The sequence below is a fragment of the Porites lutea genome, chromosome 4, assembly GCF_958299795.1.
Source record: "Porites lutea chromosome 4, jaPorLute2.1, whole genome shotgun sequence".
Taxonomy (NCBI): Eukaryota; Metazoa; Cnidaria; class Anthozoa; order Scleractinia; family Poritidae; genus Porites; species Porites lutea.
In genome coordinates, this window is record NC_133204.1 from 32,551,877 (window position 1) to 32,569,503 (window position 17,627).

Here is a 17,627-nt window from a genome sequence, read left to right on the forward strand (position 1 = left end):
TCAAGGCGAATTGTAGTAACTCTTCAAGGAGTTCAATAAGGAACATTCAGGGTAAAGCAAACTTTGTAGATGATTCTATTTTTTATGACTCTACATTCACTGCATACCAGTTGGAGATAGTGTTCTACATTTATACTGAATACCCTATCAATCATTGATATATTTAACTGGAAAGGTCATTTTGTAATTTAATTTAATCCAATGTTCTAGCTGATAAGACTACAGTGTGTTTTCTCTTTACATTGTATTATTTAAGCAGTAATCTCTGATGTCAGCATACAATGGCAACACTGGCTGCTGCTACATGTATCAGTCGATTTATGAGCTTACTGTATTATATGGGTATTGAGTGAAGTGACAACAGAGATAAAGGTAGACCACACCACAGGAAAAACTTCCCCAAGGATATTTTAAAACCCACCTAAATTTTTTTAAAGAGTAGCATGTGTTTTTTACGTCCTCCTTATTAAGTTTACTGATGAAGAAAGAATGAAGGAGACAAGCTCAATGGTTTGAAGTTACTGCCCATTAGCCATCTTCCTTTGAGTATTATTAATTTCTTTTGAAGGATAAGTTTGATCATTTGAGCAGAACCTTTTCATCTCTCTAGACGAAGGAATAGCAGACACACTTTTGCAAAGTAAAGTTTAACAGTCCAGCTTATTTTCCCTTTTCCCGCCATCGTACAGCTACATATCATTGCCAATCTCTCTATTCTTGACAAATATAAATAAAAATTGTGGAATTTTTAGTGCATAATTGGCATGTGGTACTTACAGATTATACAGGGGCACCCAACGAGAATAATAGTTCAAAACCACTTAAACAAAGCATTGTTGAACATATTTTAGTATTTAAACGGTAGATATAGGCATATTTTTATCCTCTAAAAATTTTTTATCTGTTCGGATTCACTAGCTGAAAGTCAAGTGATCCGAAAATTATAGGGACAAAACTTACCTTTCCGAAAATTTCAGCCAGAAAAAGGGCCCCCGAAAATTTAAGGTCACCTTTTTAGGGTGAAAATCCGTTAAAAATGGGCAATGATACTATTTCTTAGATGTTCGAAAATCCTAGGAGAGGCAAGCAAGCAAGAAATTTTACAATAAATGTTCCGAAAATTCTAGATATCCAATCGTCTTCTGAACAGATATTTTCCGAAAATTGACGTTGGGTGCCCCCGTTTATACAGTCAAACCCCGGGGGGCCATAGAAAGTGACCAAATTAATGGGGTGTCTGTATTAAGCGGGTTGAATTTAGAGAAAATGTTAGGGCTTTCTTTCCCGAGGCACAAAGCAAACTGTCCGTAATAGTGAGGTGTCCGTATTAAGCGGGTGTAAGGGCTTTCTTTCCCGAGGGACAGAGCAAACTGTCTGTAATACTTAGGTGTCCGTATTAAGCGGGTGTAAGGCCTTTCTTTCCCGAGGCACAAAGCAAACTGTCCGTAATAGTGAGGTGTCCGTATTAAGCGGGTGTAAGGGCTTTCTTTCCCGAGGGACAGAGCAAACTGTCCGTAATAGTTAGGTGTCCGTATTAAGCGGGTGCCTATAATACGGGGTTTGACTGTACTTTTGAACGGACAACAATTCAACCCCAAAAGTTTGTTACGTGGCGGCGTTTTCCGTTCTTTCTTTTCCACGCTTTTTGGCGCCTGGAAACGAGACAGTTGGGAACGATAAAGACAAATTACATAAGAATAATGTGAGCTTTTAAATTATTAATAGAGCAGGTACAAATAAATGATGTAAAACTTAAACAAGGAACGACAAATAACAAGGACAGATCAGTAGTGAAAACTGACAAAACTTCTGAAGTAAACGCAATGGGGAAATCGAAGTGAATGTTAAAAAAAAGAAAATCGTAACTTAAAATTTAAACCCGTCTGCGATGTTCCAGGTGGTGCAAAAAGAGATTGTTTGTTTTGATCAGTCTATTTAGTAATGGGTATAGTGATTAACTGTAATTGTGAAACAGAGAACGTTCAGAAACCCTTCGATCTTTCATGTAACAGTTGTATTTTTAATATTTGTCAATTATTTTCAATCGATCTACCAATTTCTGCTATCAATGTCATCTATCACAATGATGTAATTGACGGGCTTGGCTTGGTTTTAAAATTCGAGAAGACGGCGCGCGAGACGAACAAGGGATACTTTTGTATCTTTAATGATGCATACCAGAAACTGCTTGAGGCCATCAAACAGACGCCTGGGTCCCTGAAAATTGATACTCAAAGACACGAAAAAGTGAAAAATCGACTGCGAAAAATCGAAAAATCGAAAAATCGAAAAATCGACTGCGACAGAAGTGCTAGCTTTTCTCCCTCCTCGCCGCTTGGGAAAAAATTTCTAACAATCATATATTACTGAATCCTTGAATACTTAGAGAGTATTAATTTTTTCCTACCACTTGACAAGATGACACTAAACAAAGCTGTCCACTAAAATTGATTGCAATAGAAATGTGCCAGTCAGAGTGAGAAACGATTTTTGACTTGGCTGAACTTGGCTTTTTATCAGCGAGACGTTTTAGCGTTCGTGCGTCTCCGGAACGAAATGAAAATCTGCCGTCAATTTAATTCTAGATAGGCAGATATCATTATTAAGAGTTTTATTCAACCACGAATTTAGACGTTCATTTAGCTATAAAGACAATATTTACCGTTCTAAATGAAAAGTAATAAATTTACTTAAAATTTGAACACGTACGCCTCGTAAACAGAAATATATTCACTTTCCCTAGATGATTTAACCAGAACATGTTTGAAGTATTTTTTTGTTGCAATAACAAAAACTTTATTCCCGCCCTTCAAAAATATAATTCCTTTCTAACAGTCTTTTTTTAAACGGTAACAAACATGTCTGAAGAATTTGCACCAAATTTGCATGTGAAAGCTAACAGCTGGCAAAAGTTAAACTTTGAAAAATTACAAAGTATACATTTAAATTTGACTGGATCGTCAGCCCAAAATAAAAAGCAGAAATCGTGTTCCACTAGTGAATCCTGTCGTGGTACAATAGCAGTTATACTCACTAACAAGAAAATCCGTTTTTTTTTTTTGTTTTAAGAACTAAAACGTTAACTACCAACGAAAATGTCACCTCGAGTTTCATAATACCTACGTGTTTAATTCAGCGTAGGCTAATAAATAGAATCTTCGGAAAAGCAACGGTCGCTTTTAATTTGGGTGTTTAAGTTTTTTCCACTGAAAGGCTTTGACGCGAAATATGACCAAAGTACCAAAATGACTTTTTTTGCATTTTATCTTTTCTTCTCTAAAGACCCAAAATTATATTTTGTTTCTTGCTGTTTGTCCGTGTCATATTCTTGGTAAATCTAACCAATTGCAAACACCCGAACAGTTCTTTTATCGAATTATTTTGTTTTCGATCGACGCTTTCCAATTTTTACAGCTCAAATACGAACGTTGAAAATGTGACGACAAAGTTCACTGCTGTACCAATTTTATATAAAAACTTGTTTTTCTTCGTTAGTTTTTTATTAATATTCCAAGCTGGGAGATAATGGATTTACGAAAGTTAGATAAAGCATGCATTATTTAACAGCCTTCGCATTCTAATATCAGTTGTAGTTCGAGATTGTCATAAATTTCATGACTCCAAAAGCTGTCTGAGATTTTTGCTGACCATGACATACGCTTGAAATAAACGTCAAAATAATCATAAAAGAAAAAAAATTAAAAAATGATGAATGTTAGATTTTGCCTGTTTCATATGTTTTGATGAATTGACACTATGGTGATAAAAAAGATTTTTCTGCTTAACGAACGCCAAGTTGTAAATATACCCTGTCCTGTAGAAGTCATTATTATGCAAATTTTATGTTGCTTAACTCTGGGCCTATAGTTTAGGGTCTTTGCTAATTAAAAAGGACAATTTCCAAACTTCTTGCTAGCACGTTGACCTATTTGTATGTCGCATTTTCTTGCCATCCAATGGAAGGACTTATCTAATGTGTACAGAGGCAAAATGGAAATGTAATGTGGGAATTGAAAGGTACTTTCATCGACGCCTTCAGTTGATTGCCGAATACACGCGTATCTGAATGGACAACGGCAATGTTTTGTCAAGCGATTCCCAATTGAACGCTACTAAATCGTTGGCTTTCGACAACAGCTTTTCTTCAAAGGATCTCAAGTTAATCCAGATAAGAGAACTGTTGGTACCATTAAAGATTCGACGAAATTGCACCGATTAAACGTTTTCCAAGATTCATTAGGCAGCTGCCGAAACATTGGAAAATCGACTTTAATTAGATCGTTCACCCGCTGTATCTTGCTACATCTGTCCAAAACGGGCGGAAAACAAAAAAGTTTTTCTGCGGAAAATAGAAACAGTTTAATCCCAAGGCTTACATTAATGGGTTTTCTATCCAAAGTGGAAGTTTTTGGCTTCGCTTTGTCATTGTTTTTCATGACTCTAGCAGCCCTGGTAATGAATTTCCTGGTGTGTTTAGTCGTATACAGGAGCAAAGAACTTCGAAGACATATATCTAGCGTTTTCATCGTCAATCTAGCCATCTGCGACTTTTTGATTGCTGTTTTCGCCATGCCTTATTCATTTGGGGCAGTTTTGGCTGATGAATGGCCATTTGGTCGATTCTGGTGTCAAACAAGTGCGTTTTGGAATATGGTATTGGGACTTGCGGCTGTTTTGACCCTGGCGACAATTTCCGCGGATCGCTACATCGCAGTATGCAAACCTCTTCAATACAGGGCCAAAATGACGGTACAATGCGCGCTTGTGATGATATCACTTGTGTGGCTACAGTCTATCGTATTTTCTTTGGTACCGATCGGGTTTGGCTGGTACGAGTTTAACCCGCGTTATTTCTTTTGCACATTTCCTTCTGATCTTCACCAGTTAAACTACCGGGTATTTACAGCGGCTATGTACGCTGCGAACGCCGGATTGTCTCTTTTGGTCATGTTAGTAACTTACTATCGAATTTTCAATGTCGCTAAGCTGCATTCCCGCCGAATAGGACACGCGGTCATCACCGCAGTTCACTTCGCGCCAGTTCGTGGACCCATGGCCACCGAAACAAGTAGGCAGCGCGAGTTTAAGGCCGCGAGAAAAATCTTATTCGTTATCGGAGCCTTTCTTTGTTGTCTCGCACCGTACACAACTCTTCGAATTCTTGAACTGGGCAGTAAAGAAATATCGCTGTCCCACGCATCAACAATTACCTTAAGGTGGATTGCTTTTTTAAAGAGTGCTATTGATCCGTTTATTTATGGACTGTTGCAAAGACGATTTCGGCGCTCATTATTGGAATTGTTTCTTGGGACTCAGAGAGCGCATCTAGCGAGAGGATCGTTACCTTGTGGACCTATCAGATTGAATGTTCGAGCGAAAAGACAATCCTCCCAGAGCGAAACTGGGACCTTTGTGACGGTAACTACAAAGAGAACTTCGATCGAGGAATAATTTGTCGTGTGACTTGAAGACAGGTATTATTTTGAAGCCCCCTTCTTAATTCATTGCTTTGCAAAGAGGTTATTCAAATGCTATTACGGTACTACGAAAGACTGATTTAATCTACTGCGATTTACAATTACAGCGATTTTTCGACGCAAGGCGATGCGATAGTAATAATTATGAAAGTAGCAAGGTTGGACTGTTTGCAATTGAGCATACAACGCTCCTTTGCATATCTTTAATTTTGTTTGAATTTACTTAGCTGAGATATTGAAAGAATATTGCATAGAAAGCGATCTTTTTCGCTGCATGCCAATATAAACTCCCTCCTCAGAATATTGGTTAACACGGATCTTATTTCTGTTGTCGTTTTTATTGCTGATGCCTAGGCAGACTAGAGAAACGTAGAAAGAGTCAAATTGATGTCATTCGGAAACACTCCGCAATGGTTGAATTTAAGTCAATACTAGATAGCAAACAACGAGATCATGCCTGGTAGATAGCAGTAATTACTTTTGCGCCGGGTGAAAAAGAACTAGCACAAGCACTGACCTGCTGCGATCTAAAGAAAAAAATTACAGCGTTTTTTTTGTCTTTTTTTCTGGGTCACGTTTTCATTTCGAAACGATCCTTAGCTAAATCCAGTGATTTAGGATCTGTTTCCATTTCTATAATTTTGAAGAGGAGTAATATCTTGTACTTTTATTGATTGATTTTACGAAGAAAAAGTAGTCGAGAAATATTTTGCTATGAACTCCCTTAACTTAAGATGGTTTTAAAATATTTCTACTCATCACGCTTCATTTCATGGTGGAAATATTATGCGAGTTGATTCATATATTTCTCAGTCATAATTTGTACTTAGGTATTAAAAAAAATGAATTAAATTTGATCGTCCGCCTATGAGTTGTCTTATCATTCGGTGTTTGAATGGGGTAGCGGGTCACGTAATTTCAATGGTTTTCCCTTTTTTTGTTAAAAGCTATTAACTTAAACTACGAATTGGTGAAAAAAGGCCAAGACCGTCTATTTTTAGGAAAGATCACCCCACAAAATGTAAGTCACATCTTCATGCAAAAAAGCCACCGTTGTTATTCACTCGGGTTTTAATCTGGCCTCAGTCGGTTGTTTAAACGAGGGTGGATACGCTATCCACAGTTTAAATCTTTATCCAATGAGTACGGCATATGGTTTCCCTAATACTAAGGCTAGGAGTGGGGGGGGGGGGGGGAGCATAGAAAGTAGGTGTCCGTATTTCGAAGGTTAAATTTAGAGAAAATGTAGAGGCTTTCTTTCCTAAAGGACAAATAATAAAGCAAACTGTCGCTAATAATAAGGTGTCCGTATCAAGCGGGTGTCCGTAATACTGAGTTTAGCTGTACTTATCCGCTGGATAGAGATTTATTTCTTTGATTAACCGATGCCAGGGTGTAATCCCACCGTAGCCCCACTAGGGCTTTTCTGTAATTCGTAAGTGATTTTCTGCAGTTTTAGGTGTTCTTTTTATATATTTCACCCCGATATCTGTGTTCGTTTGTAAGTGCTTAAACTCTGAGGCATGGTTTGAACGAAAAAGATACCTGGAAGTTATTTCTTAGTTTGAGTCAAACACTGATTAAAAATACCGGAATTTCTTTCACGTTTCTTACTAAGAAAGTTATACTTCATTTTGTTGCAATAATGCTACGAATATTGTGCGCATAAGTGAAGATGTGAAAAAGCTCAGGTTGTTGTGCTCTTGCATGACTAATGAGTAGAGAAAAGTTTAGACCGTAGCAAGGACAAATAAGAATCTTTAGACCGAAAAAAGAAAATTTCGAGTAACCTTAAAATTGTTAGAGATAATTAACCAGTTTTCTTCTTCTTCTATTCGCTATTTTCACTTTTATACACCCAAAACATACAGGTTGCATCTACAACTCTGTTTTAGACAAAAAAAAATAGAAATTACTGAAAAGTTTGTCGCTCTTTTTAGTATACAGATAAGTGTGAGAAACATGAAGTATTGGTACTTCTAGGTATAAGGATTGATTTTGAGTGATGTCCTTCCAAACGTCCACCTATTATGCACGTTTTGAAAATGGCAATTTCCTCTTTCGGATCGGCCAGCTGTCCATACGTATCCGATGTAAACGTTTACTAAAGGTTCAATTTTGGAAGCAGGGACCAACGTTACAAAAAGGAAGGGCCGAATCCTATAATAATGGATCTAATCAGGTGAAATATCGAACATAAGAACTAATTTAAGAAAAGCGCTTTGAAGAGATGCATTTTTAGTACATATTGAACAAAAAAGCAAGGCTGATTTTATAGTCGGCAATATATGCTTTTTGTTACCAATATTTCGGAAGGCACGGCCTTCCTTCATCTGGGTCTTACATACAATGTAACAGTCATGTTAGAATTGACATACAATGTAAGACCCTAAATTAAAGAAGAAAGGCTGTGCAGCCTTGCCTTTTTGTTCAATATTTACTAAAAATGCATCTTTTCAAAAGCGCTTTTTTAAAATTGGAAATTCAGTGAGAACGCCGTTTTTTTATGTCTGTTTGATCTGATGAGATTAAGATGTTTTTATATGTCGATTGCGTTGGCTATCTCATCTGACTGGTCATGCGTGATGTAAGTGTTTCTTAATTGATCATTGCTCCGGTTTGCCAGACTGGCTATACTTTGTCAGTGATGAGTATTTTTAAATTGAGTTCTGAAGTGACTGAGTTTTTATCGATCCAGTTTCCTGCAAAAAGAATCATCAAAAAAGGTAGTTATTAAATTGGAAGATTCAGATCTTAAGAAACGATTTCTATCTGCAAACCTACCTACCTCTCCCCTTAGCCAACAATTTGTCCCAACGTGATGATTTAGTGTTAATGTCGGATTCGGAAGGGGGGGGGGGGTTAGGTGGGGATTGTCCCGTACCTGAGGTATCTCAGCAGTTTTTCTTCGTCGGCAAGTCTTCAAGGTTTCAAACCCTTGGCAGCAATGTCATGCCCAAACTCTCCTCTGTCAAGTATGCTATTCCTGGGTCTCCTAGATACCAGCAAAATCGGCTCAATCTCCTTTACTCCTGTAGCCTGCATAACAGGTGATATTTTTTCGTTATTTTTTAGGCGAGCGAAGGCAAGCGGGAAGCAAGCGAGAAGAGCCAGACATATGCGACGGTGGAAGGCGCTCCTCGCTCGCTTCGCGCTTGCCTTCGCTCGCCTGAAAAACGCGAAAAAATAACGCTCGTTATGCAGGCTATCACTCCTGGGCAAAGATTAAAGGTGGAATTTATGAAGAAAAAACTATACTAGCCCACAGGCCAAAAGGGAAGGCCTTCTCTGTTAAAACAAACAAAACGTGTTTTTAACGGAACGAAGAGACTGTGTGTGGTTAGCTAATAGTTGTCTCCGTTGAATCAATGCGTTCACTTTTAAGACTTCTCGTATTGATAATAAATCATTAAAAAAAAAATCTGGGTACAGTTTTATTGTTGAGCTGCATTTGTTAATAAAAGGGCATAATCCTGTAAAAGAGGATTCAGGCTTTACAATTTTTTGTGTAATTAAACCAATCCTTTTTCGTTCACGGGAGCAGACTCGTACCCAGTCGCGACTGGGTACGAGCTAGTCTGTTATAGGAGCAAGATTTCACGACTTTGCTAGTTTTTCCTTGACGTTTTCCTTTCTCTCCAAATTTAACAACCGATTTTTTAAACTAACATCAAAGCCAGGACTCGTGTTGTGTTACCGTAAGCAAAAAAAATATAATAAAAATAACCAATAAACAAAACAAAAATAAAATAAAAGTAACAAAAAGGACTCGTAACCTAACTCGTAACCTCCTAACCATAAAACCCTAACCAATAACCCTAACCCTGACCCTAACACAAGCTTAACTTCCATGATTGCCACGAAAACCCTCCTCTTAATGGTTATGCGACTTGCAGGAGGTGAAAATGGCGGGAAAGCGAGAAATTGTCGAGTCCTGCGTCGAGTCCTAGCTCGAAGTCCTGGCTCGAGTTCCTGGCTCGAGTTCCTGGCTCGGGTCCTGGCTGGGTATATAGGCATCCTCAGAAAGCCGGTTTTTCTGCCTTACAAATAGTTCAATCGCCCAAGGTCTTTGGAAATGTTAATTAACCTTATAAGTTCCAAATTCCCTATGGTGTATGTGGTAAACAACTCTTGTTCTTGGTACCTTGCTACATAGGCACGTGCAGTAAGAAAATTCAATCAGAAATAATTATTCAAATCAGAACGTTGCTCCTTCCCACATTCAAAAGTAGTGTAGCTTTGGTTGAGAAAGCTGACGAAAGTTGCTCATGGATCATGAAAGAGAAACAAGACACTCTCGCATAAACTGACAATCCGTCTTTCCCAGCATCACTACAAGAAAGCTAACTGTGGAAACATTCTGAGATGTTAAAACCAGCGCCTGAGGTAAATAACTTGTTAACCGAAGTTATAGTCACATATGTATTCCGTCAAGTCAAACTTTAAAATTAAGTCATTTCGTTGTCGAATATTCTTGTTTTAAAGTTTCTTCTTTTCTCAGAGGAGAAAAAGCAAGTAGAAATGTAAACCAATGCTCAAGCAAAATTAGACCATGATTTGGAAAGCCCTCCGTAGTACATGGTCGTACACGTGGCTGTTACCAATTAAAAATACACGCAAAACTTAGTGGAGACCTCAATGTTAGATAAAGTGGCCCAGCAAATTACGTCTTTCTTTTTTTCCATTATTTTGGTTATTAAGAAAAAAATTTGCAGTATCGACAAATTTGATTTATTTTTTTTTCTCTGTGTACAACAGCGAGATTTTGACGGAGATAACATCACAAAATTAGGCTACCGCACCTTTAAATAGAGATGGAACTGACCTCAGTACTACGAAAAGCCTCGAAGTAAATTGCAAAAGATGTTTATTTATTTATTTAAAAAGCAGTTTATATTTAACAGAATAAAGATGAAAGAGGCCGTGCTTGTCAAAGTGTTGATGGGGCAATTTCGAACAACTTTTTTGTAAACTGCTACTCGGTATTTGCCTTTATTAAACAGGTTCGAATAACTGAAATTTATTGAGGTAATTAACAGCTTTAATTTCTTACTATGATGTTGAAGATTGCAGTTTTCGATACTTGTTATGAATGGAAAAGATTCGCAAAGATCGTCACCAGAGACACATCCATGATGTAACTTCATCGCTCGAGATCTCTCGCGTTAACTCTCGGGTGAATAGATTGCGATAGAGGCTTTATTGTTACTATGATGTTGAACATTGCAAATTAATGATACTTATTAGAAATGGAAAAGATTGGCAAAGATCGTCATCAGAGCCACACCTCAACTGATATAACTACATCACGCGGGACCTCTCGCGTAAATAGATTGCGATAGAACCTGAATGGTAACTATGTGATGATGAACATTGCAAATTAATGAGACTTATTAGGAATGGAAAAGATTGGCAAAGATGGTCGTCAGAACCACACCTCGTATGGTATAACTACATTCCGCTCGACCTCTCTGTAATATCTCGCTTAGATAGATTGCGACAGAGTCTGTGTGGTTACCAAGATGTTTGACATCGGAATTAAAAAGTCGCAGCAATTGTCACTGGATATATTTTCTTGGGTTTTGCTAACCTTTTTAGGTTTAAAACCGCAGGCTTTTCAAAGTTGCAAATGAATTTAAAAATAAAGTATTTCCGAATTGTTTCTCTGTTTATCTTTTACTTAGCTGTCTGAAACTGAATTGAGCCATGTTTTACTACTATTAACTCAGCTTCTTGTCTTTCAATTTTCAGCCGTCAGACCAGACCATCTTCCTCAGGCACACCTCCAGATTAGACCATGAAAGCAGTCCATCAGACCACCACACCAGACAATCAGATCAGAACCTAGATCAGACCACCACATCCGAATACCACAAAAGACCATCGTCACGACCCGACCGCCAAATCAGATCATCAGATCGCATCACCAACGACAATCCAGACTACCAGATCAGATCACCCCACCAGACCACAGGACACCATATTTGACTACTCAGCTTCCAATCAGCACAGCATACCCAACTTCTTGAAATGGTACAGGTCAGGCGATTCTTTATGGGTTGGGTCAAGGGAGGGTATATAAAGCTCTGGATGAACCTTGCAAAGCATACTTTCCACACACGTTCGGCCTGAAGTTTCGGGACTTTTTTTCGGCTTAACTTAATTGTAGTTAGATTAGCTAGTGGAGTTCCCTGGGCTGGTAAGGGCCTCCCCTTCCCTTTCTCATAAGATGGGTTTCTTTGCAGGTGTTCCGTTGGCAATAACAGTTCGGCTTTAAGCAAATGGTTCGGCTTTTTGGATTCGATTTGGCTTCTAGAAAACGGTTCGGCTGCATCTTTTTACGCCTTTTTCAGATGGACTTCGCCACACCGCCGCCTTTGTCGTCGTCGTCGTCGTCTTGACTTCAACCTCCCGCTTAGTTGCGCCAAATTTGAATAAATCTATCACACTTCACCTGATAGTCTATGCGCTGGTCAAGTGAAGCTTTCATTCGCAAGTTTCAAGCAGACAGTGATTATTATAAGACATAACTTAAGTAATCTGTAGAGGTCATTAAGCTGTACAGTGAGACGACCTCATTTGGTCACTGCTTAAAAGCTTTAGTGGTCTCTCTGGTTACTCGTAGATAGTTAGTACAGCCTCGCAAATTCGGGTCTGCCCCTACAAATTTGGCTTTTGATGTTGAACAGTGCAAGTGTGAAGCGAAATTTTTTGAAGCGTATTTGCAGACCTTGAATTTGTAATGGTAGATCAGGAAACAGGTTTAGTCGTACAACAAAGGTAATCTGCGACCAGGCGTTTCTTCCCGGCGAAGAGTCAACACCTTGTTGCAGGTTACTGGGGTAACATGGGACAATCCACACACCATAGGCTAGATCGTTTACAAATCGTAAGCGTAAGAAGTCTTCGAGACCAATCTACGACGCAGTTTCATCGCTGGAGGAGCACGAACAAGATATTATCCTGCGAAGTAATCACGAGAATGCTATAAGACCGAATATTTCGGAGACACACATATGGAGGCCCACCATACCTTGATATGCGTGCCCCTGAATGGCATTCCGGTGAAAACCTCGCTGGTTATAGATAGTCCTTCAATAAGTAGCAGGAGAGATCACTCTAGATATGACATCGTGGACATTAAGACGATTTGATTTGTCAGTCTTTCAGTTAATTTTGCCTTGCTGGAGGGTTTTCTTCTTAGGAAGTCCTGCATTGCACAACGCAGGCACAGATCGTCTACAAATGGTAGGCGTACGTAGTCTTCACGTCCACAGTGTGTGGCTATATTGGTTTCTTCGTCCTCCAGACATCGTCAGCATTGTCCTACCTCCAAACCTCTTGAAGTACGTCATCGCTGGGACCTCCTATGCAGCACATTGCTTCTTCAACGTATTTCTGAATCGTGTAACAAAAAAATGGAAATGTGAATAAAATGTGTTTTATCACATTGTTTCATATTGTATTGTGGGTCCAGTGCTACACCAAGAGAAGAGGCCGGCCGAAGAAAGAAGAGCAAAGAACCTCGTGAGCCATAGAAAGATAGTCCAGTAGGCCAGTTACCTAAGTAGGCGATTTAGCTTCCTTTGCAGCTATGAACGAAGAAGAAGAATCACGTCGCACCAAACTGAACAGTGACGATAGTGATGATGATGATGATGATGATGATGATGATGATGATGACTACCCTGATGATGATGATCGTTTACACTTAGACGTCATTTTGCTTCTATGAAAACGGAAGCAGACGACATCGTAGTGAAAACGACTTCATAATTACGAAGGCAAAGTAAAGACAGAGGAGACAGCATAGAGTAATAAATTTAAGGAGCTGTCTTGACTAACGTTGAGATTTCATTATTAAGGCTCTAAATTTCCTCCTCCTTCCATGTGGGAACAAATTTGAAAAAAAATTTAAACGAACTTTACAATTTTTCCTTACAGTTAAGCAATTTGACAAGGAAAATTTGAAAAGTTTTCCGCGCAGGAGTTTAATTTCATCTAAACTCGAATCCCATGTTCGGCAGTTGTTGTTGCTTTCGTTGCATAGTACAATGTTAGTTGAGACAGCTACTAATATTTAATATTCTAATTTTAATTGGCCGGCCGGACTTCATCTTTATTGCAGCAACTCCAAGTCATCTACAACAACAACAACGTCGTGGACTCAGATACATATCTACGCCTTGGTCTATTGGATTGTTGGTCCCAGTATCCTTGGGGGAACCTGACGACAGTGCACAGCAGCCCATATAAGGTAGGGCTGATTAATGTTGGTACAAAGTTTGCGCCATGCAGACTCGTTTTATCTGAAATAGCGTGCGGCAAATTGAATTACACCCTTATTATTGTAAGAAGGTTCGTAGCTAACGCAAACCTTGCACCGCATCAATAAGCCCAAACAATAATGACACAACTTGGGCGTGTGGATTTTTGTTTGTTTGTTAGGCGATTAGATTTTCGGTTCGGCCCATTCCTCTTTTTTCCGGTTTTCGATTCGACTAGCGATATGATTCCGGATTCGGCTTCGAAAAATGTGAAGGCTAGGTATCAAAGATGTTCGATAGCAAGCCGCCTAACTTCCTTGCGTATCGTTCGGGGGACCCTGGTGTGATTCATTCGAGGTGTCAAGGTTTATGGACACATGTCACACTCCTCGGTCTTGCTCGGACGCCAAATTCATGTAGGATCGCACCCCATATAGATTACTTAATTTCCGTAAACGGCTAACTCAATTCAATAAAAACACTTTACCTGATGCGATGTCTTTGTGATTTCTTTAAATACTAGAGTAATTAGTTATGAGTACTAATGACGATTTGATTTGCAGGTATCTTACAAAATACTTGTTGTAATAACACCAATGAAAATAAAACAAAAAAACACTGTGTTGTGAGTGTGGTGTCTTTTACACAATTACGTGCGTTGACTATATAGTAATTATATTTAGTTAGAAGTACTAATGATGATTTGATTATATGGAAAATGTGGGAGCCATTATGTGTAAAGGAAGGATCGAAAGCTATTTTACAAATGGAAGACGTTTTTGCGTGCAGTGCGTGTAACGTTGAATTTATCAATTCGGCTAGGAAAATTAGAGTGTTACTTGGAACTTCTGAATTCTTTTTAAATAATGCCACAAACGCTGATTTCATGTAACATAAACTGCATTAACGTTCTAATGCTTGAAGATTTTCAGAGGTTCCGAGCAAAATGTTTTGCTTGATCTGAATTTTCTGCAAAAAAAGAACTTTATAAAGCACATCTGCTAAGTGAAAGACAGGGAATCATAGCATTCATCGTTTACATTGATCCAATAAACATAATGTAACAACTATATTGCAAGCGAGAGCGCTTTGACATTACTACTCAAGCGCTTTAAAACAGCGGCAGATATTCAAATCGCGCTTAATTCTAGAGTCAGCCTCGCCGACTATTTTCTCCGACTCCGCTATTTTTTTCTTTTCGTTTTCTTTTTACTTTCAGCCTAGCTGATATATTCATTTAGTTACCTTAGCTTTTTTCTTGCCTTTATACACAGTAGCAGGCCTTAAAACCCCAAAGGCCTCACCGTAGCACTGGTCAGTGGGTGCAAGGGGGGCGGGGGGGTACACGGTCCCCACTTTTCCTAATTAAATTGGGGTTTATGTGTCCGGCTATGGTGTAATTGTATTTTTGGTGGAATTTTAGTTGATTTATCTCTTAACAATAAAGTATGGTGGAAATCGTTAGAAAAACTTGCGTGCTTGTTTCTTTGGTTTTTCTTGTAAAGGGGACACCAGAGGTCGATTGGGGGGCGCAAAATCTTTTGTCTCAACCGACTTGAACCTCAATAGAGCGTTTTTACTTACGTGGCCAGTAGCCAGGCAAATTTATTACAACAAAAGAAAGTGTAAACAAGAGAAAAAAAAGAGGGGCTAGTGGTTTGGAACATCAACAAAGCCACCGTTTTATTGGTTTAGGACACCAATATTGAATGTGGACTTGACTTCAGGTGCTGAAGGGTCCAAGCTGTATACTGAGAGGGCCTCAATGAGGCTAACCGTTAGCCGTCAAACGGACTAAACTGTTTAACCGTCAACTGCCAAAAAGTTTATTTTTTACCTTCAACCGACAAAACGTTTTAAGGTATTTCAAAGCTGACTATATATTTCAGCTGATTTTCACGGACGTTTGTCTCCTGAGGAATCTCTTAACTGGAAAAACCAGTTCCTATGTTCTCAAAAACACTTTCGCTAGACGTTAGAAGACCTTACAACTTGTGTCTGAAAATATTTGGAAATTTCATACGTAAAAGGCCAAGGCAACTTTCAAAACACAACAGTTAATATTAATTTATACAGAAGTTAAACATTTTCTTTAACTCTTGGCCTAAATTTCTACCAAACAACCATCAAAATTGGAAAAAAAAAATAACTGTCAACCGTCTAAGCTACCACCCCTCTCAGACCTTCTATATCGGCAGCCACTTACTAAACAATACAGTGACGTCACAACATTGTGACTTAGAAAAGTTCTCGACTGTGACCTTTGCTGTTCGCTCGATCGACTGAATAGCAGATGTATGCATGCAAGCTACAAGTCTTCTTTCGACTTTTAACACCCATTATAGAAATTACTGTAAAGAACCAAGATGTCCAAAACGCCAAACTTTCCTAGTTTCTTGGTATCATGTATCGTCTGTCTGTCTTACAGCACCCTCCACTTCATTGATCGAACTCGTACTGAGAGAAAAAAATGAAGACACTTTTGCGATCAACGTACTGACTTAGGTTGAGCAACCCTCCCCTCCGCAAAGGACCAGGTCTTCATTGTAATGCTAAGAGGGGACTGGGGAGAGGGCACAAGAAAACGCTCAGGGATCGATGGGAAGGGTTCCCTAGCCCCAAGCTGTCATCACACACTGCGCATGAGTAGAGTGTTGCCAGCTGTCCCGTTGTTGTTTTTTTTCTTCCGCGGGGCTGGACTGGTGAGCGTGATTGCATGGAAAATTTCCAGCCGGGTTTGTTGGGATACCGGAATCACGATACTGGGATCCCACTAACCGGCTGGATCTGTTGTAATGTAATCACGAAGTAATTTTTTTTGTTGCGTTTAATTGACTTTCTAGATCTCGATAAATCAAGCCATCCCGCCTCACGAATACGTGATCAGCGTCTTAGGTTATCAGAGAGGTTAAACACCACACTAGATTTTTACGGCAAACAGCTAGCTTCCTGCCGTTTTCCGTTTCCCGTTGATAATCATCGCGTGTTGTATTTGAGTCCCCAAGTTGACTGGATACTCGACGCTGCATGCTGTCCAGCAAAGGTGAGTATTCACCATGACTGTGCTCATAATATAAGGCAATCGACGGATTTCTGTTCTCTGAAATTACGTTGATCTCACTCCCATTAATTTAAAGCATACGGTTCTTACTGTATCCTTCGATGATTAAAAAATACAGTTTTCAGTCACTCGCATTTTACGCGACGTGAAATCCTCTTGAAAAAGGCACACACTAAAAATTGCAGGAAAAGTGTGCCGTATGCCGCAAACGATGAAAAAAAGGAAACTTATTGAAGAAAAAAAGAAGCTTATTTTACTGCTGGTCATATAAATGGTAGCATTAAACGATTTAGAGATATCAGCAAGCAAGACCTGGGAGGTGTATATTTACACCTAGACTCCTTCGAAGCTAACCGCTCAGGCTGGTTCTTACACGATTTTTTTTTTGTGACTTTTTCTACAGCCCCGTGCAAACGGACGCAACATTGTTGGCAATCACTTCTCAACATTGTCGGATGTTACATTTTTTAATCCGGCCGTTTGCACACCCTGTTGCATGTTGTTGGGAGTTTTTGCGCAAAGTTTAAACCCGGTCAAACTTTTAGCTACGTGCAAACGGCCCAACAATGTTGGGAGTTGTTGCGTCCGTTTGCATGTAGCTTGTCCCTTTGTTGGCTGAATTGTTTTCATTTTAAACACAAGGACTGGTGAACAGAGTAATCAAAAAAAGCCTTATTCCCACATGTTTTGTCGGCTATGCCCTCTAATTCATGATCGATATCGAGTGTAGACAAAACTGGTTGAAGAGGCGTGTTAAAAAATTTTCTGCGAGCGGCTGATCGCGATTGTGTATAATTATAGGTTCTAATTCCTCCCTAGCCT

General features: G+C 39.1%; 1 protein-coding gene across 1 annotated transcript; it reads left to right on the forward strand.

Annotated features, from left to right (window-relative positions):
* The first annotated feature begins 3,816 nt into the window (after positions 1-3,816).
* LOC140933319 (G-protein coupled receptor 26-like) lies at positions 3,817-6,305 on the forward strand. Its single transcript, XM_073382849.1, has one exon. It carries the CDS (start codon positions 4,381-4,383, stop codon positions 5,449-5,451), a length of 1,071 nt encoding a protein of 356 aa, XP_073238950.1. The 5' UTR covers positions 3,817-4,380; the 3' UTR covers positions 5,452-6,305.
* The last annotated feature ends 11,322 nt before the right edge of the window (positions 6,306-17,627 follow it).